Source organism: Oncorhynchus tshawytscha, linkage group LG31, assembly GCF_018296145.1.
Source record: "Oncorhynchus tshawytscha isolate Ot180627B linkage group LG31, Otsh_v2.0, whole genome shotgun sequence".
Classification (NCBI taxonomy): Eukaryota; Metazoa; Chordata; class Actinopteri; order Salmoniformes; family Salmonidae; genus Oncorhynchus; species Oncorhynchus tshawytscha.
Genome location: NC_056459.1, coordinates 16,091,078 through 16,115,512, shown reverse-complemented (window position 1 = coordinate 16,115,512; position 24,435 = coordinate 16,091,078). Strand labels below are relative to the sequence as shown.

At 45.2% G+C, this 24,435-nt stretch overlaps 2 protein-coding genes across 4 annotated transcripts in view; both read left to right on the top strand.

Moving 5' to 3' along the window:
* Positions 1-3,330, top strand: part of LOC112229637 — a 17,931-nt gene extending 14,601 nt beyond the window's left edge. For both annotated transcript variants that reach the window (XM_042309848.1, XM_042309849.1), the window contains one exon: positions 1-3,330. This exon is cut by the window's left edge and continues 346 nt beyond it. In XM_042309848.1, the coding sequence (XP_042165782.1) occupies positions 1-850 (850 nt within the window). In that variant the 3' untranslated portion in view covers positions 851-3,330.
* A 1,825-nt stretch (positions 3,331-5,155) lies between these two features.
* LOC112229638 (CTP synthase 1) lies at positions 5,156-23,675 on the top strand. Of its 2 annotated transcripts, none has more exons than XM_042309847.1 (17): positions 5,156-5,362; positions 7,700-7,888; positions 10,667-10,837; positions 11,196-11,296; positions 11,466-11,666; positions 11,807-11,887; positions 12,141-12,292; positions 18,351-18,483; positions 18,964-19,052; positions 19,347-19,441; positions 20,753-20,859; positions 20,948-21,044; positions 21,380-21,435; positions 21,535-21,631; positions 21,780-21,924; positions 22,177-22,260; positions 22,490-23,675. In XM_042309847.1, exons 2-16 carry the CDS (start codon positions 7,723-7,725, stop codon positions 22,238-22,240), a joined length of 1,755 nt encoding a protein of 584 aa, XP_042165781.1. In that variant the 5' UTR covers positions 5,156-5,362; positions 7,700-7,722; the 3' UTR covers positions 22,241-22,260; positions 22,490-23,675. The 2 variants fall into 2 exon arrangements, with proteins under 2 accessions (XP_042165781.1, XP_024257718.1); XM_024401950.2 differs by having other exon boundaries at positions 5,158-5,362; positions 22,165-22,260.
* Positions 23,676-24,435: the final 760 nt, after the last annotated feature.

Below are 24,435 nucleotides of genomic sequence, written 5' to 3'. Positions count from 1 at the left end.
GCATCATGTTGTTCTGTTGGGCCAGGAAGACACCCAACCAGCTGCATCATGTTGTTCTGTTGGGCCAGGAAGACACCCAACCAGCTGCATCATGTTGTTCTGTTGGGCCAGGAAGACACCCAACCAGCTGCATCATGTTGTTCTGTTGGGCCAGGAAGACACCCAACCAGCTGCATCATGTTGTTCTGTTGGACCAGGAAGACACCCAACCAGCTGCATCATGTTGTTCTGTTGGGCCAGGAAGACACCCAACCAGCTGCATCATGTTGTTCTGTTGGGCCAGGAAGACACCCAACCAGCTGCATCATGTTGTTCTGTTGGGCCAGGAAGACACCCAACCAGCTGCATCATGTTGTTCAGCTGGGCCAGGAAGACACCCAACCAGCTGCATCATGTTGTTCTGTTGGGCCAGGAAGACACCCAACCAGCTGCATCATGCTGTTCTGTTGGGCCAGGAAGACACCCAACCAGCTGCATCATGTTGTTCTGTTGGGCCAGGAAGACACCCAACCAGCTGCATCATGTTGTTCTGTTGGGCCAGGAAGACACCCAACCAGCTGCATCATGTTGTTCTGTTGGGCCAGGAAGACACCCAACCAGCTGCATCATGTTGTTCCGTTGGGCCAGGAAGACCCCCAACCAGCTGCATCATGTTGTTCTGTTGGACCAGGAAGACACCCAACCAGCTGCATCATGTTGTTCTGTTGGGCCAGGAAGACACCCAACCAGCTGCATCATGTTGTTCCGTTGGGCCAGGAAGACACCCAACCAGCTGCATCATGTTGTCCTGATGGACCAGGAAAATGAAACCGTCATATGCTGGCCTTTCTCTCTTCAGCCTGTGATATAGATATGAATGAGATCTGTGGGGGGTGAGGCTTTATATGCTATCACTATGTCCTTGTCGCCCCCCCCCCCCTTATCCGTGGCAGCAGCAGTAGTTTGATTCATGGTTCGTGGTATCTGTTCTCCAGGAACAACCAAGCCCAGCTGTTCCAACAGTCACTGTGGAGCAGGGGGCTAAATGTAATTAGCCAATGGATGGGAGAGTGGGAAAAGGGGGTTTGGCTGTGTGTTTGTTTGTGTGTTTGTGTTTGTGTTTGTGTGTGTGATGCTCCAATATGGCAGTGTGATATCTCACCATGTACAAACCCCCTGGTCGAATGTCATCCTCTCAGAATAATGCAATTAAAGTGGGTGGAGGACAGCCCCACACACACACGCACGCACGTCACACACACACACACGTGTGTGTGATACATGTGTGTGTGGATACATGTGGCCGTCCTCTGACTTGGGACCCTAGGGAGATAGCTTTTGATTAGAAAGTGAAAGAGAGACGGAAAGAGAGAGAGCACCCAGTCCTCACTACCCATCCAGCATCACATACATACTCATCCCATCAGCCTGGTCAGTGATAGGCTCAGAGAATAGCATGTCAAGGTAATCCATACCACCATTAAAGGACCTCCGTTAGGTCTGACTCCTACCTTTATTACAACCCAGCCTGACCCAAAGTTATTACTCTCTGTTCACATCCCCTATGTTATTACCTCCACCTCCCAGCCTCCAGTCTCACAGATCAGGAAGGGAGGTTTTCATCTAAAAGATTGAGAAAGGGCTGAAAACCCTGTTCTTTTCTTTAATCACACAAGGCCTAGCGCACCATGTGCTTCATCAGCCGCTCTGATACCTTTCCATTTCTAACCAGAGGAAATAGCTTGTGAAGGAGGCAGGCAGCCAATCAGGCAGTCCTACTGTGGGAGTTTAATGAGATCATCGCCATGGTCAGATATGAATTAAAATGGACTCATTAAGCGTTACGTCCCTGAGACAGCGGCCTGATGATAATATTCACTAGAGTGGTATGACTGTTTCCGGACTAAAGCAATCAGTTAGCCCTAGGAAGTGCTGTGGTTGTCATCCCCTCTGATCCAGCTGTCAGTCTATGACTCCAATCTCCAATACTCAATTACCAGGGTCTTGTTTATTCCACAAAAACGTTCTGAAACGGGAAGGTATTACCTGAACACATCTTTTCATTGTCTGTTGCTATATTTTTCCTACTGTGTGCCTTATGGAACATTGAACATAACCCTGCTCAACTGTATAACAGCCTACTGCCGTTGTCACATCACACAAAACTGGATACAGAACAAAAACATTGTCTGACACACACGCGCACATACACGCACACACACAAGGCCAGTGTGTTGGAGTGGAGAACATCATGTGAGTGTTGTGCTACTATGAATTACCATACGTCAGAAGGAGCTCATGCAACACACACACACCCCTCTGCCCTGCACACTAACATTCACAAACACACACCCCTCTGTCCTGCACACTAACCTTCACACACACACACACACAACCTCTGTCCTGCCTACATAAGAGGGTGGCCTTACTACACTGAACTGAAACTCACCCTAAAACATGTGCTTTTTTTATGTGTGTGTGTGTGTGTGTGTGTGTGTGTGTGTGTTTACGTAAGCGGGTGTGTCAGCCCCACAGAGGAAAACTGGTTTCTACATCCGACCTCCCTCTAACTTTGTGTTGCACAACAAACACACACATTGTGTTTACTGCACATGTCAATGATACTAGCCGACTCGTGAACAAGGAAGTAAGTGTTACTGTACTGCTTGTGCTGTACCCTGGTAAACTGCCTGCATGCTTGGAAGCACAGGGCACATGTCAACATCAACATGACAGCTAACATACCCCACCTCCCCCCCAGATAGAACAGATGAGTTTGAAGGTGGATGTGATATTGTGTTTTTATGTAAACAGAATTATTAAGGCCTAGGTGCCAGGGGAAAAGGCCTAGATGCCAGGGAAAAGGCCTAGATGCCAGGGAAAAAGGCCTAGATGCCAGGGGAAAAGGCCTAGATGCCAGGGGAAAAGGCCTAGATGCCAGGGGAAAAGGCCTAGATGCCAGGGGAAAAGGTCTAGATGCCAGGGGAAAGGCCTAGATGCCAGGGGAAAAAGGCCTAGATGCCAGGGGAAAAGGCCTAGATGCCAGGGGAAAAGGTCTAGATGCCAGGGGAAAAGGTCTAGATGCCAGGGAAAGGCCTAGATGCCAGGGGAAAAGGCCTAGATGCCAGGGGAAAAGGCCTAGATGCCAGGGGAAAAGGCCTAGGTGCCAGGGGAAAAGGCCTAGGTGCCAAGGGAAAAGGCCTAGATGCCAGGGGAAAGGCCTAGATGCCAGGGGAAAAGGCCTAGATGCCAGGGATAAAGTGAAGAGGCATTGCACCACTATTGTACTCCCTCCACTGCAAATTATGCTTTTCCAAATATGTGTATGGATTAAATACAAAGTTTATTGTTTCCTAATTTATTTATTGCCTTTTGCTGACATGTACAGCCTGTCAAAGCAGCTAGCAAGGATTTTAGATGGAGCAATACTGCCACCTACCAGTTGCTCCATTCATCATCAGCTGAAGACACAACCATTATGTGGACTGGTCAGCATACGCTGGTTTGTCTTGGAAATCATTTGTCTATTTCACTATCATGCAATTATTTTAGAAATTATAGACATAACAAAAAAATGGCAATAGCAATTGACATATTGATAGAGCTTTCACTCTGAAAAAGACAAATGGATACAATATTTACGTTGTCCACCGATGACGGGAGTGGAGGGAAGTGTCGGTGGAGGAAGTGCGATGACGCGAAAGCGTATGAATGGTGATGGTAAGATCAGAGATTTGTATCCTGAGTACACACCTTTGTTTACACACCTTTGTGTACGTACCTACATCTCCTGACTACAAACCAACTAATATGACTTATAGGTCTTCATGCTCTCTTGAGAAATAGAGTCAGACGGCGGTGGTGAGCGCTCTGAGGGTGAGCCAGTCCAGGATGAAGTGGGCCTACCTGTAGTGACAGGTGTAGTGGAGACATCCAACATGTGCCCTGAGAATCCTGCCAGAGATGATTTAGGACCGGTATGAATGAGATTTTTTGGAAATCGTGGATTACAGATTTTTGGCCTACCCATACTTTGTGTCAGGCTCGGTAAAGGACATTTTGTGTTTCCGCCTCCCAGAGGAAGCTGGCTCTCCAAGTCACGTGGCTTGGGGCTCAATCTGTGGTGTGCTTTGCTCTCCTAAGCAGGGTGCTGGTAAAAGGGTGATCAGTAGTGGGGTAGCATTGAGTGTAGACTTGTATCAAATGAAAAGGAATATTCCTAGTGTTTGTGACGCCCGCTGTTTGCCGAGACGTAGAACCGGTGGCAATGGCAAGACTGAGAATACCCTGTCTGTCTTGTTGATCTTTGACACAGAGTTTCTTCCTGATAAGGTCAGGTTAGGTTATATTTGCTACTATTCTGTGACAGTCTAGGTTCCGAACCCATTTCGGTGTTTTAGGTGCCAAGGATTCAGACACAGCAGTGTGGAGAAGGGAGATCGCACAATGTGAGTGTGTCCAGGAGGGCATAGTCAGGGGGAGTGTACAGCTGGTATAGAGAAAGCACTGTGTGCCAACTGTGAGGGGCCCATGCATCTCGAGATCCAAAGTGCCCTGTGAGAGAGATCGGTTGAGCCAGTGTTTGTGGGACAGAAAGTTTCCTATGCTGAGGCAGTGAAGAAAGTGGAGGATAGCCCAAGGGTAAGTCGACTGGGAGGCTCCCATTGACTAGGCCTGAAGAGAGAAAGCCAGAGAGGATGAATTTTAGTAAGGTTGGATTTCTTCCATTTATAGCCATGGTGATCAACTGCACTGCATTGATGGAGCGGAAATCACGTTAGATAGATGTGGTAGTTGCAGCAGCAGAGAAGTATTTGGTTGTGGGAGATTTTATTGCAGAAGATCTACAGAAAGTTTTGAGAGAAGGGGTTCCATTCCTCCCAGGCCGACAGCTTGGTTTAGGATTATTTAGGGCCAAAGTAGTGGGGTAGAGGTGGTGGGTTTGGGGGATAGTGCTTAGGTACAGGGTTCGATGGTGGTGGAATTTAAGATGTTCCCATTCCTCTTTTCCCTTTTTTGGGGGGTGACCAAATTGGGCAATCCGCACTCTGACCTGCGAAAGGCAGCAATACGCAACACAGCGTCTAGTCTGCCACGTGCAGAAGAATATTTACGTTTCCAGCGTGGTGCATGCGCAGATCCTACGCAATCTTGGTGTCCTCGACCACCCCTACCGGTTTGTCTTTTCTGTACGGCTCTGGTAGTATTAGATTGGCCAATCAACACGTGTTGGAGTGGATGGATGGTAGCTAGCTACATTCTAAATCAATGACTTTTTTAAAATTAGAGATTTGAAGGGGAAAAAATCAATGTTCTATACATTGACAATTTAAAGTCAAGTTCGAAGACTTACCGTTTGACCGCAGTGCACCATTTATTTTTGGTGAGTTGAAAAACATGCTTTGTGAACATAACTGCAGCCCTGATGTAGCCTACTGTTACCTTGCTAGCTCAGTTGACATGTGATGCAGTCCTTGGAGTCAGCATTTGATATATTTCTCGCACTGTAATCGGACGTAGGTTTGGGCGCGTGGTACATCGATTCGTGCACTGGCCTATGATTCAGTTTAGATCGCTGGCCAGCTAGTGTGGCTCACAGCCATTGTTAATGGGATAGGATAGCTAGATAACTAGCTATTAAAGCTAACTGCCCAGTAACTAGCTAACGTGACTTTATATGTTGCAAGACCTCTAGGTAACTCGTGTTACAACTGGTGTGCTGTTTTTCAACGACCAAAACAGTTATAACGTTAAGTTGTTGCATTTACTGAAAGTAGCTAGATTTAAAAAATTGAAAAGTAAAAATTAAGTGAGCGAAAAAGTAATGTGATTCCTCAGATGCGCGCGCCTTCTCTACCCGGTACCGGAGTTTCTCATACTGTGTGGTCTTTGCATGTTCTGTACCTCCGCGCGCATGGTCAGTGATAACGTGGACAGAACGGTAGGAATCAGGAATTCTCCAGTTGCTATAGCGCACCTCCAACCTCTAGGCTACCTGGCGCCTCAAGTAGATACTATAAATCAATCAACTACAGTTGATCAACTGAGTATTATTGTCTCCTACCTAGGGCTGTTGAGGTGACCTTATTACCGCCTCACCCACAGCCATGACTGCAGTAAAATGCTATTGTGACCATTGAGTCCAGTTATTCTCCTTTTATGTACTCTGGACATACGTTAGTAGTACCCTCGCTAACGGTCATCAGGTCGCTAATGGCCTGGCACTCCACTCAGGGCTCTGTTGTCCCTCTAACCACTCTGACATCAATGCAAATGGGATCGAAAATCACACTTATCAAAACAGTATATACAGTATATAACTCACCTCACTGTGATTGATCAATTTGAAGACAGAAGTTTAACAACAGGTTGAAATTGAGTGTAAAACATGGTCTTTGTGGATGTTGTTTCAAAGCCTAACATAATGAAATGGACAACCTTTCTCAGGTGATGATTCATTCAAAACGCACATGTATATTAGCTTATGCATAGGCCTATATATGAGCTCAAGCCTGAAAGAAAACCTGAAGTAAAATAACAATAAAAAAAGCTGATTTAATCTCTTTGATACATAGTTGGTAACCTACATTAATCAAACTTGGAGTTGGCCTACAATTATAGTGAATTTGGTTTTGAATAGACTGGTTATTGGGCATGTTGTATATTTTCATAATTAATAGGCTGACATTACCTTTAGCTACAGAATATCTCACCACCATGCGTTTCCATCTCCTCCCCTCTCCCCTTCAGTCCTTTCTTTAGAGCGCAGAGAGAGGGGGTGTCAACAGTTTAATGAAATAGCTGGTGCTCCTCAAACAGTGGTTGATGTATGGAGTGAAATAACAGGTAGCCTACCCAGCATGATTGAGAAACAAACAGGAGGGAAAGCGGTCTCATTCACAAGGATGACATGTCTTTTCCCCCCTGCTCCAGTTCCTTCACATCTGATAATACAACATTCTAAATCAAAACTCATTTTACATATTAGTAGACGATTAAATTGAGAATAGTCTGATGGGTGAAAATATGATTATTTGAAGAGAGAACAGCGTGTGCAGCCTGAGGCAATGAACAGAGCGTAAAGCTTTTTTAGCGATTTTCTCAAGTCATTAATAGTCTCTAGTCGCTTCATGCAGCCCATATATCTTTTGATTGAAGGCATTCTAAGGTTTGTATCATTCACAACTAAAGTTGCCAAATAACTTTAAATCTAGCATATAGGACCTGTTTCAAATTATCACTTTTACACTCAACATAGCCACTTCATATGCACACTCGCTCCGGAATGGGATAAATATCCTTTCTATTTTATTCAGCTAAGTTCAATTATATTCTTCTTACTATAAAATCATATAATATAAAATAATGCCACGGGACTTATAAACATATCTTGTCTGCTAACTGAACAAGCCTACAGTCTATGGCATGGCACATAGCCAGTGACCAACTGATATTCTGTTCTTCTGAAATACATTTTCTTCATATCATAATGTTTCTTTAGACCTGAATAAAATACATAATGGATGTATTGTGATGGTGTATATTAAATTGATTTATTAGACTTTTTAAAATGTAGATGTTCCAAAAGCACACATCAGTGGCTTGTATGCATGGAGGCCTGGAGATGCTCAACATGTTGTTAATTAACGATCCATTACCATGAGAACGGATGTATTTTGCGTGACAAAAACCAGCTGATAAAATGTAATGACCTCCACAGCCCTACTCCTACCCAGTGCCACAATGAAGTACATCCTGGTCACTGGTGGCGTCATCTCTGGCATCGGGAAGGGGATCATCGCCTCCAGCGTGGGAACCATTCTCAAGTCATGTGGTCTGCGCGTCACTGCCATCAAGATCGACCCCTACATCAACATAGACGCTGGGACCTTCTCTCCGTACGAGCACGGTGAGTCCAGGAAATGTTCTGTATCATAGAAATAGAGTGAATTCTATGACAATGTCATTCTATTTCTATGTTCTGTATCCCATCAGTTTATGACTGTATCTGTGTTGTGTATGTGGTGTAACTTTGTTGACAAAATAGTTTTATCTAATACATGATCTACACCAGTGCTTCTCAAGAGTAAGCCCAGGATCATGAAACATAAGAAACTGCTACCTAACTAAAATAGGTTGAAAACTACACTGTAAAGGTATTATATGCCATGCGACCTCCCAAATGCTATTCTTAGTTTGTTATGGAATGACTCTCCTGAAGCACAGTAGTCAGAATCATATAACGTTATTGCCACGCAATAAATGTTACTAGGAATTAATCTTGGTGTTGTGTGTGTGTGTGTGCAGAAGTGTACAGCAATAATCTAAACTCGCCAAAAAAGAACCGTCCTCTCACTGTCAACTGTGTTTATTTTCAGCAAACTTAACATGTGTAAATATTTGTATGAACGTAACAAGATTCAACAACTGAGACATAAACTGAACAAGTTCCACAGACATGTGACTAACAGAAATTGAAAAATGTGTCCCTGAACAAAGGGGGGGTCAAAATCAAAAGTAACAGCCACCAGCTGCATTAAGTACTGCACTACAGCTCCTCCTCATGGACTGCACCAGATTTGCCAGTTCTTGCTGTAAGATGTTACCCCACTCTTCCACCAAGGCACCTGCACGTTCCCAGACATTTCTGTGGGAAATGGCCCTAGCCCTCATCCTCCTATCCAACAGGTCCCAGATGTGCTCAATGGGATTGAGATATGGGCTCTTCGCTGGCCATGGCCATATTCCTGTGTTTCAGGAAATCACGCACAGAACGAGCAGTATGGCCGGTGGCATTGTCATGCCGGAGGGTCATGTCAGGATGAGCCTGCAGGAAGGGTGCCATATGAGGGAGGAGGATGTCTTCCCTGTAACACACAGCGTTGAGATTGCCTGCAATGACAACAAGCTCACTCCGATGATGCTGTGACACACCGCCCCAGACCATGACAGACCCTCCACCTCCAAATCGATCCCGCTCCAGAGTACAGGCCTCGGTGTAATGCTCATTCCTTCGATGATAAGTGCGACTCCGACCATCACCCCTGGTGAGACAAATCTGTGACTCGTTAGTGAAGAGCACTTTTTGCCAGTCCTGTCTGGTCCAGCAATGGTGGGTTTGTGCAAATAGGCAACGTTGTTGCCAGTGATATCTGGTGAGGACCTGCCTTACAACAGGCCTACAAGCTCTCAGTCCAGCCTCTCTCAGCCTATTGCGGACAGTCTGAGCACTGATGGAGGGATTGTGCGTTCTTGGTGTAACTTGGGCAGTTGTTGTTGCCATCCTGTACCTGTCCCACAGGTGTGATGTTCGGATGTACCGATCCTGTGCAGGTGTTGTTACGTGTGGTCTGCCATTGCGAGGATGATCAGCTGTCCGTCCTGTCTCCCTGTAGCGCTGTCTTAGGCGTCTCACAGTACGGACATTGCAATTTATTGCCTTGGCCACATCTGCAGTCTTCATGCCTACTTGCAGCATGCCTAAGGCACGTTCACGCAGATGAGCAGGGACTCTGGGCATCTTTTTTTTTGTGTTTTTTTCAGAGTCAGTAGAAAGGCCTCTTTCATAACTGTGACCTTAAAAGCCTACCATCTGTAAGCTGTTAGTGTCTTAATGACCGTTCCTAGGGTGCATGTTCATTAATTGTGTTCATTAATTGTTTAAACCCTTTACACAGAAGATCTGTGAAGTTATTTGGATGTCTACTAATTATCTTTGAAAGACCGGGTACTGTAAAAGGGACGTTTCTTTTTTTGCTGAGTTTAGATCAACATCCATACAGATGGAGACATGAACATCAAATAAAATGAGCAGAATCAGGTGTTTGTGTGTTGGGTTTTAACCATGCCACTCCCCTACTTCTTTCGGGTGAGGGGTTTTAACCCCGTTCCTCTGGTCTCTCTACAGGTGAGGGGTTTTAACCCCGTTCCTCTGGTCTCTCTACAGGTCAGGGGTTTTAACCCCGTTCCTCTGGTCTCTCTACAGGTGAGGGGTTTTAACCCCGTTCCTCTGGTCTCTCTACAGGTGAGGGGTTTTAACCCCGTTCCTCTGGTCTCTGGCCAGGTGAGGGGTTTTAACCCCGTTCCTCTGGTCTCTGGCCAGGTGAGGGGTTTTAACCCCGTTCCTCTAGTCTCTCTCCAGGTGAGGGGTTTTAACCCCGTTCCTCTAGTCTCTCTCCAGGTGAGGGGTTTTAACCCCGTTCCTCTAGTCTCTCTCCAGGCGAGGGGTTTTAACCCCGTTCCTCTAGTCTCTCTCCAGGCGAGGGGTTTTAACCCCGTTCCTCTAGTCTCTCTCCAGGTGAGGGGTTTTAACCCCGTTCCTCTAGTCTCTCTCCAGGCGAGGGGTTTTAACCCCGTTCCTCTGGTCTCTCTACAGGCGAGGGGTTTTAACCCTGTTCCTCTAGTCTCTACAGGTGAGGGGGTTTTAACCCCGTTCCTCTGGTCTCTCTACAGGTGAGGGGTTTTAACCCTGTTCCTCTAGTCTCTACAGGTGAGGGGGTTTTAACCCCGTTCCTCTGGTCTCTCTACAGGTGAGGGGGTTTTAACCCTGTTCCTCTGGTCTCTCTACAGGTGAGGGGTTTTTAACCCTGTTCCTCTGGTCTCTCTACAGGTGAGGGGTTTTAACCCTGTTCCTCTAGTCTCTCTCCAGGCGAGGGGTTTTAACCCTGTTCCTCTGGTCTCTCTCCAGGTGAGGTGTTTGTGCTGGATGATGGGGGTGAGGTGGATCTGGACCTGGGGAACTACGAGAGGTTCCTGGACATCAGACTGACCAAAGACAACAACCTGACCACTGGCAAGATCTACCAGTCTGTCATCAACAAGGAGAGGAGAGGAGACTACCTGGGGAAGACTGTACAGGGTAAGACTACTTATAAGACGGTGTGGAATAAGCCTGGGATGACTGGGGGAGAACCAGTGTAACCGGGGGTTAGAGGAAGATCTACCAGTCTGTCAATAATGAGGAGAGGGGATTACCTGGGAAAGACAGTACAGGGTAAAACCAAGTCATGGTGGGAGAGAGACTGGGCATATGGGAGTTCAGATCTTGTTTGATTAGTTGAGGTGAATTTGATTTCAATTTTTTGGCATGGCAGTTCTGACCTCTGTCCCATATCCTACGAAGAACCAAAGAGGAAGGATATGATATATCAAGTTCTCTTGTTAAATTTTCTATGCATCTCCAGACTAACTGTCCGTGTTTGGTGTGTCCTTTGCAGTGGTGCCCCACATCACTGATGCCATCCAGGAGTGGGTGATGCGTCAGGCTAGAGTACCTGTTGACGATGACGGTGTGGAGCCTCAGATCTGTGTCATCGAGGTAAAATATTATGATTATGGTAAAAGGGGTAGATCAATGACTTCCTGATACCCTTTCTTGGTTTGATATTAGTGTGGCATATGTACTTGAGGAGTCATTTCAGGCTGGGTTGTTACTAGTTGTATTCCTGTGTAATTGTGTTTCCCGGTATGTATGTTTATGTGTGCAGCTAGGAGGCACCGTGGGAGACATCGAGAGCATGCCTTTCATCGAAGCCTTCAGGCAGTTCCAGTTTAAGGTGAAGAGGGAGAACTTTTGTAACATCCACGTCAGCCTGGTACCACAGCCCAGTGCCACAGGAGAGCAGAAGACCAAGCCCACTCAGAACAGTGTCAGAGAGCTCAGGGGACTGGGCCTGTCTCCTGATCTGGTGAGTTTAAATTTGACCAAGTTTCTACCATCTCTTAGGTGTGGCAAGGTATGACAGTCATAACCACTTTTCTGTCCATTTGATAGATTTTAGTGTTGAAGGATTGCCTGTTAGCTAATTGTGTTCTCAATACCCTCCAGATCATGTGTCGCTGCTCCACTCCCCTGGAGAACTCTGTCAAAGAGAAGATCTCCATGTTCTGTCACGTAGAACCTGAACAGGTAAGACCTGATCCTACAGCCACACACTAGGATGAAACGCAACACTGGCACAATAAGTCTTCCCAGCGATTCCTCACATCCCATCTCCTCGCCTCCTTCCCAACCGTATTGGGGGAAAATATCCAAGGTTCCTCCCCATTGACTTTTCCATCTGTGTTTTTGAGAAGGATGCGAGGAGAGATGAATGGAGGAAGATCCAGTGAAACATCTAGTTGTGCCTGAGTGTATGCTCTTTTCTCCTCTCCTCCCCCAGGTGATCTGCGTGGCAGACGTGTCGTCCATCTACAGAGTGCCTTTGCTACTGGAGGACCAGGGGGTGGTAGGCTACTTCTGTCAGAGACTAGACCTTCCTATAGAGACACGCCCCAGGAAGATGCTTACCAAGTGGAAGGAGATGTCTGACAGGTGGGTAGGTGTGTCTGCTAGGTGTGCGGGCAGGTAATCTCTGGGACTGGTAGCACTCAATTATTTAGACCCATTGAGCTCAATGGTTCTAATGATGAACTTGGCCTTAAGATGCTTTTGGGAAACCGGGCCCAGGGCTGTCCAATGTCGGTCCTTTGAATAAGGGACTAATTCAGAGCTGGGACACCAGGTGAGGGCAATTAACTATCAGGTAGAAACAAAAAACAGATGTTTCGACCCTCCAGGACTGGAATTGAACAGCTCTGATTTAGACCCACCACATTTGAGTTTGAACCAGATGGCGCTGACAGAGATGGTCACCTCGCTTCGAGTCCTTAGGAAACTATGCAGTATTTTGTTTTTTTATGTATTATTTCTTAAATTGTTACCCCAGGAAATCATAAGTACAGTGGGGCAAAAAAGTATTTAGTCAGCCACCAATTGTGCAAGTTCTCCCACTTAAAAAGATGAGAGAGGCCTGTAATTTTCATCATAGGTACACTTCAACTATGACAGACAAAATGAGTGAGAAAAAAAAGAAGAAAATCACATTGTAGGATTTTTAATGATTTTATTTGCAAATTATGGTGGAAAATATGTAAGCAAGATTTCTGGCTCTCACAGACCTGTAACTTCTTCTTTAAACCTCTTAAGTCGAACCCCTACTTTTTCGAACATTCTGTTAAAAATCGCGCAACATTTCGGCGTCCTGCTACTCATGCCAGGAATATAGTATATGCATATGATACGTATGTGTGGATAGAAAACACTCTCACGTTTCTAAAACTGGTTAAATCACCGCTGTGACTATAACAGAGCGTCTGTTTCATCGAAAAGCACAAGAAAAACTGATCACTGAAAACTGAAAAAAATGTGCCACTTGCATGTATTGTTTAAGGGGCACGAAATTAAATGGGGCCGATGCGCAAGTCCTACAGCTTCCACACGATGTCACCAGTCTTGTCAATTGCCTTCTCGTTGTTTCTTGGTCAAACGAGGAAGAGAGACCACTTTCCATCCGGTCTCCGACAGGAAGTTTTGGAAGAGAGATTTCGGAAGATGATTTGAAATCGTGGAGCTATTGAATACACATCGCCTCGTGATCAATTTGATAGATTATTAACGTTTACTAATACCTAAAGTTGGATTACAAAAGTATTTCGAAGTGTGTTGTGAAACTTTATCGTCAACTTTTTTAATTTAAAAAAATGACGTAGCGTTTTGAAACAGTGTTTTTTTCTGAATCACACAGTTTCCATAGATGGATATTTTGGGTATATATGGACTGATTTAATCGGAAAAAAAGACCCAATAGTGATGTTTATGGGACATATAGGAGTGCCAACAAAGAAGCTCGTCCAAGGTAATGAAAGTTTTATATTTTATTTCTGCTATTTGTGTAGCGCCGGCTACGCTAATTCTTTTGTTTACGTCGCCTTCAGGTATTTCGGGGTGTTGCATGCTATCAGATAATAGCTTCTCATGCTTTCGCCGAAAAGCATTTTAATAATCTGACTTGTTGGCTAGATTCACAACGAGTGTAGCTTTAATTCAGTACCCTGCATGTGTGTTTTGATGAACGTTTGAGTTTTAACGAGTGCTATTAGCATTTGGCGTAGCGCATTTGCATTTGCTGATGGCTAGATGAGACGTCTGCGTCTCGGGTCGACGCAAGAGGTTAAGAGGCTCCTCTGTCCTCCACTCGTTACCTGTATTAATGGCACCTGTTTGAACTTGTTATCAGTATAAAATACACCTGTCCACAACCTCAAACAGTCACACTCCAAACTCCACTATGGCCAAGACCAAAGAGCTGTCAAAGGACACAAGAAACAAAATTGTAAACCTGCACCAGGCTGGGAAGACTGAATCTGCAATAGGTAAGCAGCTTGGTTTGAAGAAATCAACTGTGGGAGCAATTACTAGGAAATGGAAGACATACAAGACCACTGATAATCTCCCTCGATCTGGGGCTCCACGCAAGATCTCACCCCATGGGGTCAAAATGATCACAAGAACGGTGAGCAAAAATCCCAGAACCACACGGGGGGGATCTAATGAATGACCTGCAGAGAGCTGGGACCAAAGTAACAAAGCCTACCATCAGCAAGGGCATTGAAGATGAAACGTGGCTGGGTCTTTCAGCATGACAATGATCCCAAACACACCGCCCGGGAAACGAAGGAGTGGCCTCGTAAGAAGCATTTCAAGGTCCTGGAGTGGCCTAGCCAGTCTCCAGATCTCAACCCCATAGAAAATCTTTGGAGGGAGTTGAAAGTCCGTGTTGCCCAGCAACAGCCCCAAAATATCACTGCTCTAGAGGAGATCTCCATGGAGGAATGGGCCAAAATACCAGCAACAGTGTGTGAAAACCTTGTGAAGACTTACAGAAAACATTTGACCTCTGTCATTGCCAACAAAGGGTATATAACAAAGTATTGAGATAAACTTTTGTTATTGACCAAATACTTATTTTCCACCATAATTTGCAAATAAATTCATAAAAAATCCTACAATGTGATTTTCTGGATTTTTTTTTTCTCATTTTGTCTGTCATAGTTGAAGTGTACCTATGATGAAAATTACAGGCCTCTCTCATCTTTTTAAGTGGCAGAACTTGCACAATTGGTGGCCAACTAAATACTTTTTTGCCCCACTGTATTATTACATACAGCCAGGAAGAACTATTGGATATGAGAGCAATTTCAACTTACCAACATTACGACCAGAAATAAGACTTTCCCGAAGGTGATCCTCTGTTTGGACCACCACCCAGGTCAATGGACCTAATCCCAGAAGCCAACCCAAAACAACGGTGCCGCAGACGGGTCGGCATCCTGGTCAGGCTCCGTAGACGTGCACATCGCCCACCGCCCTCGAGTATACTACTCGCCAATGTCCAGTCTCTCAACAAGGTAGAAAAAATTCGAACAAGGTTTGCCTTCCAGAGAGACATCAGAGATTGTAACATTCTCAGTTTCACGGAAACATGGCTTTCTCAGGATATGTTGTCGGAATTGGTTCAGCCACCGGGCTTCTCCATGCATCGCGCCAACAGAGATAAACTCCTCTCTGGGAAGAGGAAGGGCGGGGGTGTATGCTTCATGATTAACGACTCATGGTGTAATCATAACAACATACAGCAACTCAAGTCCTTCTGCTCACCCAACCTAGAATTCCTTACAATCAAATGCCGGCCATATTATCTTCCATGAGAATTCTCGTCAGTTATCTTCACAGCTGTGTACATTCCCCCTCAAGCAGACAGCAAGACGGCCCTAAAGGAACTTCGCTGGACTCTATGTAAACTGGAAACCATATATCCTGAGGCTGCATTTATGGTAGCTGGGAATTTTAACAAAGCAAATTTGAGAACAAGGCTACCTAAATTCTATCAGCATATTGATTGCGCTCGGGTGTAATACATTCAACCACTGCCACTCTAACTTCCGCAATTCATACAAATACCTCCCCCGCCCTCCCTTCGGAAAATCCGACCATGACGCCATCTTGCTCCTACTGTCTTATAGGCAGAAACTCAAACAGGATGTACCAGTGACTAGCACCATTCAACGCTGGTCTGACCATTCGGAATATGTTCCAGTCAGGCTCAGATAACCACATCGATCTATACGCTGACTCGTGAGTGAGTTTATAAAGAAGTGCATTGGAGATGTTGGACCCACTGTGACTATTAAAACCTACCCTAACCAGAAACCGTGGATGAATGGTGGCATTCGCGCAAAACTGAAAGCGTGAACCACTGCATTTAACCACGGAAAGAGGTCTGGGAATATGGCTTAATATAAACACTGTAGTTATTCCCTCAACTTGGCAGTCAAACAAGCAAAATGTCAGTACAGAGACAAAGTGGAGTCACAATTTGATGGCTCAGACACGAGACATATGTGGGGGTCTGCAGGAAATCAGACTACAAAACAAAAAAAACAGCCTCGTCACGGTCACCGACATCACGCTACCAGACAAACTAAGCACCTTCTTTGCCTGCTTTGAGGATAAAACAGTGCCACCGTCGTGCCCCACTAACAAGGTCTGCGTGCGACCCCTCCCCCCTCCGTGGCCAACGTGAGTAAGCATTTAAACTTGTTGAACCTCGCAGGGCTGCTGGCCCAGGCGACATACATAGGCGCGTCCTCAGAGCATGTGCTGGTGTGTTTACGGACATATTCAATCGCTCCCTGTCCCAGTCTGCTGTCCCCACATGCTTCAAGATGGCCACCATTATTCCTGTACCCAAGAAGGCAAAGATAACTGAACTAAATGACTAGCGTCCGGTATCCCTCACTTCTGTCATCATAAAGTGCTTTGAGAGACTAGTCAAGGATCATATCACCTCCACCTTACCTGCCACCCTAGACCCACTTCAGTTTGCATACCGTCCCAACAGGTCTACAGACGACGCAATCGCCATCACACTGTCCTATCCCATCTGGACAAGAGGAATAACTAATGTAAGAATGCTGTTCATTGACTACAGCTCAGCATTCAACACCATAGTACCCTCCAAGCTCATCATCAAGCTGGAAACCCTGGGTCTCAACCCCGCCCTGTGCAATTGGGTCCTGGACTTTCTGACGCCGCCCCCAGGTGGTGAAGGTAGGAAACAACATCTCCACTTCGCTGACCCTCAACACTGGTGCCCCACAAGGGTGTGTGCTCAGCCTGCTCCTGTTCTACCTGTTCACCCACTACTGCGTGGCCATGCACGCCCCCAACTCAATCATCAAGTTTGCAGATGACACAACAGTAGTGGGCTTGATTACCAACAATGACGAGACAGCCTACAGGGAGGAGGTGAGGGCACTCGGAGTGTGGTGTCAGAAAAACAACCTCTCACTTAACGTCAACAAAACAAAGGAGGTGATCGTAGACTTCTGGAAACAGCAGATGGAGCACCCCTCCACATTGAAGGGACAGCAATGGAAAAGGTGAATGTGTTAAGTTCTTCAGCGCACACATCACAGACACACTGAGATGGTCCACCCACACAGACTGTGGTGAAGGCGCAACAGCGCCCCTTCAATCTCAGGAGGTGAAGAAATTTGGCTTGTCACCTAAAACCCTGACAAACTTTTACAGATGCACAATCGAGAGCATACTGTCGGGCTGTATCACAGCCTGATATGGCAACTACACCGCCCTCATCCGCAAGGCTCTCCAGAGAGTGATGCAGTCTGCACAACGCATCACAGGGGGTAAACTACCTGGCCTCTATGACACCTACAGCACCCGATGTCACAGGAAGGCCAAAAAGATCATCAAGGACAACAACCACCCGAGCCACTGCCGGTTCACCCTGCTACCATCCAGAAGGCGAGGTCAGTACAGGTGCATCAAGCTGGGCCCAAGCCTGAAAAACAGCTTCTATCTTAAGGCCACTTTTAATAAATGGATCACTAGTCACTTTAAACAATGCCACTTTTTAAATATTGTTTACATATCTTACATTACTCATATGTATATACTGTATTTTATACCATCTATTGCACCTTGCCTATGTCGCTAAGGCCATCGCTCATCCATATATTTTTGTGTACATATTCTCATTCACCCCTTTTAGATTTGTGTATTTGGTAGTTGTTAGATTACTTGTTAGATATTACTGTACTGTCAGAACTAGAAGCACAAGCGTTTCGCTACACTCGCATTAACATCTGCTAACCATGTGTTTGTGTCCAATAAAATTTGATTTGAACCCTTGATAAAGAACATGCCTGGGTGAGAAATAGAGATACTGTATGCCTATTCACCTGCTCTTTTGCAGATTATTGGTGCTTTCAAGACAACTGGGAACTCGAAGAAAGAAACAAGGTCAAATCATGACATCAGTGATCTTCAGGTCGGAGCCCTAGAAAGATGTCAGAGTATCCGACTTGGAATTACGAGTTGGATGACCGTTCAAAACAATTTTCCTCAGCCGGAGCTAGTTTCAACAGTTCCCTGTTGTCTTGAGTGCACTGAAGTCAGAGATTTCTGAGTTCCCAGTTGTTTTGAACGCGGCATATAACCTTGCCTGTGGTGTGTGTTTGAATCCCAGGTCAGACAGGCTCCTAGAGCAGTGTTCTATAGCCCTGGTGGGGAAATACACCAAGTTCACAGACTCCTACGCGTCAGTCATCAAAGCTCTGGAACACTCGGCCCTAGCCATCAACCACAAACTGGAGATCAAGGTAAACACGCACAAACTACACACTTGGAAGGCACTACATGCCAGTTTCCTGGACATATAATAAGACTAGTCCTGGACTAAGAAACATCTTCAATGTAGAAAAGATTACGCTTAATCTTTGTCTGGAGAAACCAGCCGTAGAACCACAAGCACCTTGAAGATGCACTGCCGTGCACAGGTTTTCTATTTTGTTTCTTATACAGCAAGGCTAAATTATACTTTTACTCTGGCTTTGATGACCTCAGGAACAGGTTTTTATTTTGGAGATAGAAGATTGCTGCTATACAGGGTGAATGCGTGTTGAAGTCTATTTGTTTGTGCAGTCATGTCATAACTAGGATAAGATACGTCCTATCATGTGTCTTGAGACGCCTAAAATAGCAACCGCTTGTCGCTTCTCCCTCTTCTCTCTCTCTCTCCCCACATTTCTCTCTCTCTCTCTCTCTCTCTCTCTCTCTCTCTCTCTCTCTCTCTCTCTCAGTATATTGACTCAGCAGACCTGGAGCCAAACACACTGACGGAGGAGCCCGTGAAGTACCACGAGGCGTGGCAAAAACTCTGCAGTGCTGAGTGAGTATGGTAGAGTCCAGGCACCTGCTATGGCATTGTTTTTCAATCCGCTTCTTGTACCCCCAGCTAGTTCAACTTATTTTACCTACGGTAGTTCAGTACCAGCACACCGGATTTATCCAGTTGAATCAGGTATGCTTGAATTTAAATACTTCAACTAAGTAGAAGTGGCTGGGTACAAGAAGAGTTTTGTGAAACACTGAGTTAGGGGGATCAGTTGGACTCTGTTGTACTGGTAGTGAAGGGGGTCAGTATAGTGAGTCTATATGTTCATTATGGTGTTTCTCTCCACAGTGGCATCCTGGTACCTGGGGGGTTTGGAGTCAGAGGGACAGAAGGGAAGATTCAGGCTATCAACTGGGCACGCAAACAGAAGAAACCCTTCCTAGGTACCAAATGGGCTGTATCAGTGGCAGGCAGTCATGATGATGCAATAATCTTTACAGCAAGGAAAACATTACAGCTTTCTATTCCTATAATCCTTCATGTACACTGCATGGCCAGAAGTATGTGGACACGAGCTCGTCAAACATCTCATTCCAAAATCATGGGCATTATTATGGAGTTGGTCCCCCCTTTGCTGCTATAACAGCCTCCACTCTTCTGGGAAGGCTTTCCACTAGATGTTGTAACATTGCTGCGGAGACTTTCTTCCATTCAGCCACAAGAGCATTAGTGAGGTCTGGCACTGATGTTGGGTGATTAGGTCTGGCTCGAAGTTGGCGTTCCAATTCATCCCAAAGGTGTTCGATGGGGTTGAGGTCAGGGCACTGCACAGGCCAGTGAAGTTATTCCAAACCATTTCTGTATGGACCTTGCACGGGGTCATTGTCATGCTGAAACAGGAAAGGACCTTCCCCAAACTGTTGCCACAAAGTTGGAAGCACAGAATCGTCTAGAATGTCATTGTAGGATGTAGCGTTAAGATTTCCCTTCACTGGAACTAAGGGGCCTATCCCGAACCATGAAAAACAGCCCCAGACCATTATTCTTCCTCCACCAAACTTTACATTTGGCACTATGCATTGGGGCAGATAGTGTTCTCCTGGCATCCGCCAAACTGGATTTGTCCGCCAGACTCCCAGATGGTGAAGCGTTATTCATCACCCCAGAGAACGCATTTCCACTGCTCCAGAGTCCTACGTCGGCGAGCTTTACACCACCCCAGCCGACACTTGGCATTGCGCATGGTGATCTTAGGCGGCTGCTAGGTCATGGAAACCCATTTCATGAAGCTCCCAACGAACAGATATTGTGCTGACGTCCAGAGGCAGTTTGGAACTCGGTAGTGAGTGTTGCAACCTAGGACAGACGATTTTTACGTGTTTCAGCACTCGGCTGTCCCGTCCTGTGAGCTTGTGCGTCCTACCACTTCGTGGCTGAGCCATTGTTGCTCCTAGATGTTTCCACTTCACAATAACAGCACATACAGTTGATCGGGGGAGCTCTAGCAGGGCCGAAATTTGCCGAACTGACTGAAAAGGTGGCATCCTATGACGGTTTCACGTTGAAAGTCACTGAGCTCTTCAGTAAGGCCAGTACTGCCAATGTGTTCCTATGGAGATTGCATGGCTGTGTGCTCAATTCTATACACCTGTCAGCAACGGGTGTGGCTGAAATAGACAAATCCACAAATTTGAATGAGTGTCCACATACTTTAGTGTATGTAACGTGTTAACCTGACTGGTATGTGTTTGCAGGTGTGTGTCTAGGGATGCAGCTGGCTGTGTGTGAGTTTGCCAGGAACATGCTAGGATGGGAAGATGCCAACTCAACAGAGTTTGATCCCGAATCAAAGCATCCTGTGGTAGGTTCCGCATTCATAAGATCTCTCTTCCCCTTTACTGGTTCTAAAGGCCAACAAACAAATATATCCCTTTATTGCTTCGCTCTAGGTGATTGACATGCCAGAACACAATCCTGGGCAAATGGGCGGGACCATGAGGCTGGGAAAGAGACGGACCATTTTCAAGACCACCAACAGTATTCTAAGTAAGAGACCGAACTTTGAGAGTGAAGTCACCGTCATAATCACACCATATACCTGCTCTGTGCTTACCGTCATAATCACACCTTATACCTGCTCTGTGCTTACCGTCATAATCACACCTTATACCTGCTCTGTGCTTACCGTCATAATCACACCATATACCTGCTCTGTGCTTACCGTCATAATCACACCATATACCTGCTCTGTGCTTACCGTCATAATCACACCTTATACCTGCTCTGTGCTTACCGTCATAATCACACCTTATACCTGCTCTGTGCTTACCGTCATAATCACACCATATACCTGCTCTGTGCTTATAGTTGTTTCATTGCAGGACGACTTTACGGAGATGTTGAGTATGTGGATGAGAGACACAGACATCGCTTTGAGGTTTGTCAGAGGTTCACTTTCTCTCTGTATATCCCCTCTCTACATGTCAATAGTGGGTGTGGTTCAGTGTGCTTAACTTGTTTCCTATTCCTGTCTCAGGTGAACCCAGAGTTGAAGGAACACTTTGAGGGGAAAGGCTTTCACTTTGTGGGTCAAGACATAGAAGGCGAGCGAATGGAAATCATCGAGCTAGACGGTAAGAGCGAGAGTGAGAGTCAGGGATCATGTGTATATGGGTGGACAAAAGATTAGCTCTACGTGGTTGTTGGTCAGGTTTGCTCGTGCCTTTTTACCCAGACCTAACATGAACTACAGCACCATCTCCTTTTCTGCTGGATTTCCAGATCATCCCTATTTCGTAGGGGTGCAGTATCATCCTGAGTTCACCTCTCGCCCCATCAAACCATCGCCTCCCTACTTTGGCCTCCTGCTGACATCAGCCGGGAAACTACAGAGCTACCTGCACAAGGGCTGCCGTCTGTCTCCACGGTAACCAACGAACATTCCCTTAGAATCAGTATGATTCCATACAAGTATCAATCGGTCGTAAGCCTGTGTTAAATGTAGCAGTAGGGCTGTAGAAAGACTGCAGCCATGCTGGCAATGAATGGACAGCCATAGTTATAAGAACTGCCTCAATTTAATATTGTTCCGTGGAACTTATGCCGTTCTAATACAAAATATTGTGTTGAAGAGGTTGGTGTAAGTATATGAATCCCATTTCCGTAGGGACACGTACAGTGATCGGAGTGGTAGCAGCACCCCAGACTCCGAAATAGCTGAGTGCTCCATCTCACAGGAATAAATGTGACTGCGGAACACAAGGTAGGCCACAACACTACAAACAAACACCCTGCAATCACTCATCAGGCACCATTTTATTCTTTGACATGTTTTTTTTCTAGCCTGGAATCCAAACTTATTGTGAAATCAGTACGGTTTCCAGGCCACTTAACTTTAATCAAGGCTATATTTGGCTGTAACCATGCAGCTAGTTCCTACCATATTTGTTGGAACCATTTATCTGCCCACACAAACATTTCCTTTCTTGCAGGGGGGAAAGAAACAATGAAGAGGATCGTCACAAGTCAAGGGATGGAATGGCTTTTTTTATTTTTTAAGACATTTTTCCTGACCTTCCTGAACTGATGAACTGAAAGGGATTGTTTAGTATTTTTCTATATGCTCGTGACAGCGATCATGAAATTGACCTCTTTGTACTGTTTGACAATCATAGTACATTGAGTACGTAACTGTATAATACATGGTTATTTTGTGACTTTCATTTATATGCAGTCTTGAATATGTATAATTATCTTTGTCTGAGAAGGAAGTGACTGCTGTTTCTTCGACCTTTATTTATCCAGAATAAAATCCCTTGATAGCTTCAAGGTAGAATTGTATGCATTTTAGTGACAAGCATACAGGACTGGACTGTAAGAAAGATGAACAAACCAATGGATTGGTCAGGATTTGTCCAATCTCTGGACATATATTATGCATACTTGTGTAATAGCAGTATTCTGGGGGACTGGGTCTTTTGGTTTCATTAAGTTAAGAACGTACAACCTGTTTATATTGATGTGATAGTGTTACTCAGCCACTGAATTTGTTTTGTGAAATGATATTAATGTACAATTAATATTACTGGTAGTACAATAGATGTTGAACCCATTTGTCAGTGAAGATTGCATGTGATGTTGCCTCAATTCAATCCAGACAGGTTTATAGATCTCTATGATTACTGAAATGAAGAGCAGGATGATCCTCCTTTACATGCTTTGCTCATTAGGCATTTGATCAAGATTTTGTATACATTGGGTTGAATTCATGAATAGGAATGACTGTTCCAGGCAAATTGGGTACTTCAACTCAATTACATTTAGCAGTGGTGTCCTCAGGTTTGTGGACTGGCACTAGTCAACTATAGCAGGTAGTGTTAATCAACCCCTTAAATCTGCTGTACCTGTGCCAAAACGCAGACATGGCTCCTCTAGAAGTGATGAGACATATGGTGAGCAATGTTAGGAACATTGAATCGCAATACATCAGCACCAAGGTCCAAAAATAAAAGTTACCTGCCCGTCAGAACTTTTACACCTCAATTTGGTCTGTATTGATATAACTTGGTAGTTGGGAGAGAAAAGCTGTGAGCTTTCAAAGAGCCATGAAATAGGATTCACCGAAAAGCCCATGCAATTTCCTACTAAAACTATTCAAATAAAGCATGAACTCCAGGATACGTGTGATCTTTATTTGGACATGCTCAGGTTCCAGTAGATTTTAGCATGTAAATCGTGGGATGCATGCCAGCAAAGCCACTGCACAACATGAATTGCACTGTTAGGGCCTACATAAAGCTGTACCAACATCTTACCAGTGCTACACCTGGCTCTCAAGATACTTGTCTGGCATCGAAAGTTGATTCAGATTATTTTACTGCTTTTCCAAAGTGGTTTCCTGCAGACATTTATGCTGTAGTTTGTACGAGGCAATCTAATTTCGATTAAGACCGGTGTAGTCAACTGTTTGGTCAGCACTTCAGGAACTATACAGAATTCAGAACATGGGTCACTTAATGTTCTCCCTGTACATCAAGTCATAAGCAGACAATTAAAGCCCTTAATATTTGATTACATTTCTCAAAACAGGTTGTAGGCAAAATGAAGGGTAAATAGACAAAAGTTGATGCTACACATGCTTGGTATTACTTAAAAGCATACGAATCTATCACTTACGCAGCAGCATACAAGACCCCCTTGTGCTGTGCTCACTTGAAAAGGTGGAACAGCAGTCCTTTGTGGGCAAATTGTCAGTCTGGATTTATGGTCCTTCCAATACCACTGGGAACTGTTGAATCATGTGAAATGCCTCCAGGTCTTAATGCTAGAAAGAGGCCAGAGTTCCTATTTGAGTTGGATGAAAGCTAAAACGTATTTTAGCAGTTGTAGCTTTTGTCGTCGTCCCCCAGTTGTCTTGAACTACTGAAGGGACCACAGT

What these genes read in the sequence shown, in the direction of transcription:
- LOC112229638 (XM_024401950.2), top strand. Translation starts at nt 7,723, where the DNA reads ATGAAGTACATCCTGGTCACTGGTGGCGTCATCTCTGGCATCGGGAAG. An exon ending in TGGGCCTGTCTCCTGATCTG is followed by an intron (nt 11,667 to 11,806) that starts GTGAGTTTAAAT and finishes AATACCCTCCAG; the next exon opens with ATCATGTGTCGCTGCTCCAC. An exon ending in GTCACGTAGAACCTGAACAG is followed by an intron (nt 11,888 to 12,140) that starts GTAAGACCTGAT and finishes CTCCTCCCCCAG; the next exon opens with GTGATCTGCGTGGCAGACGT.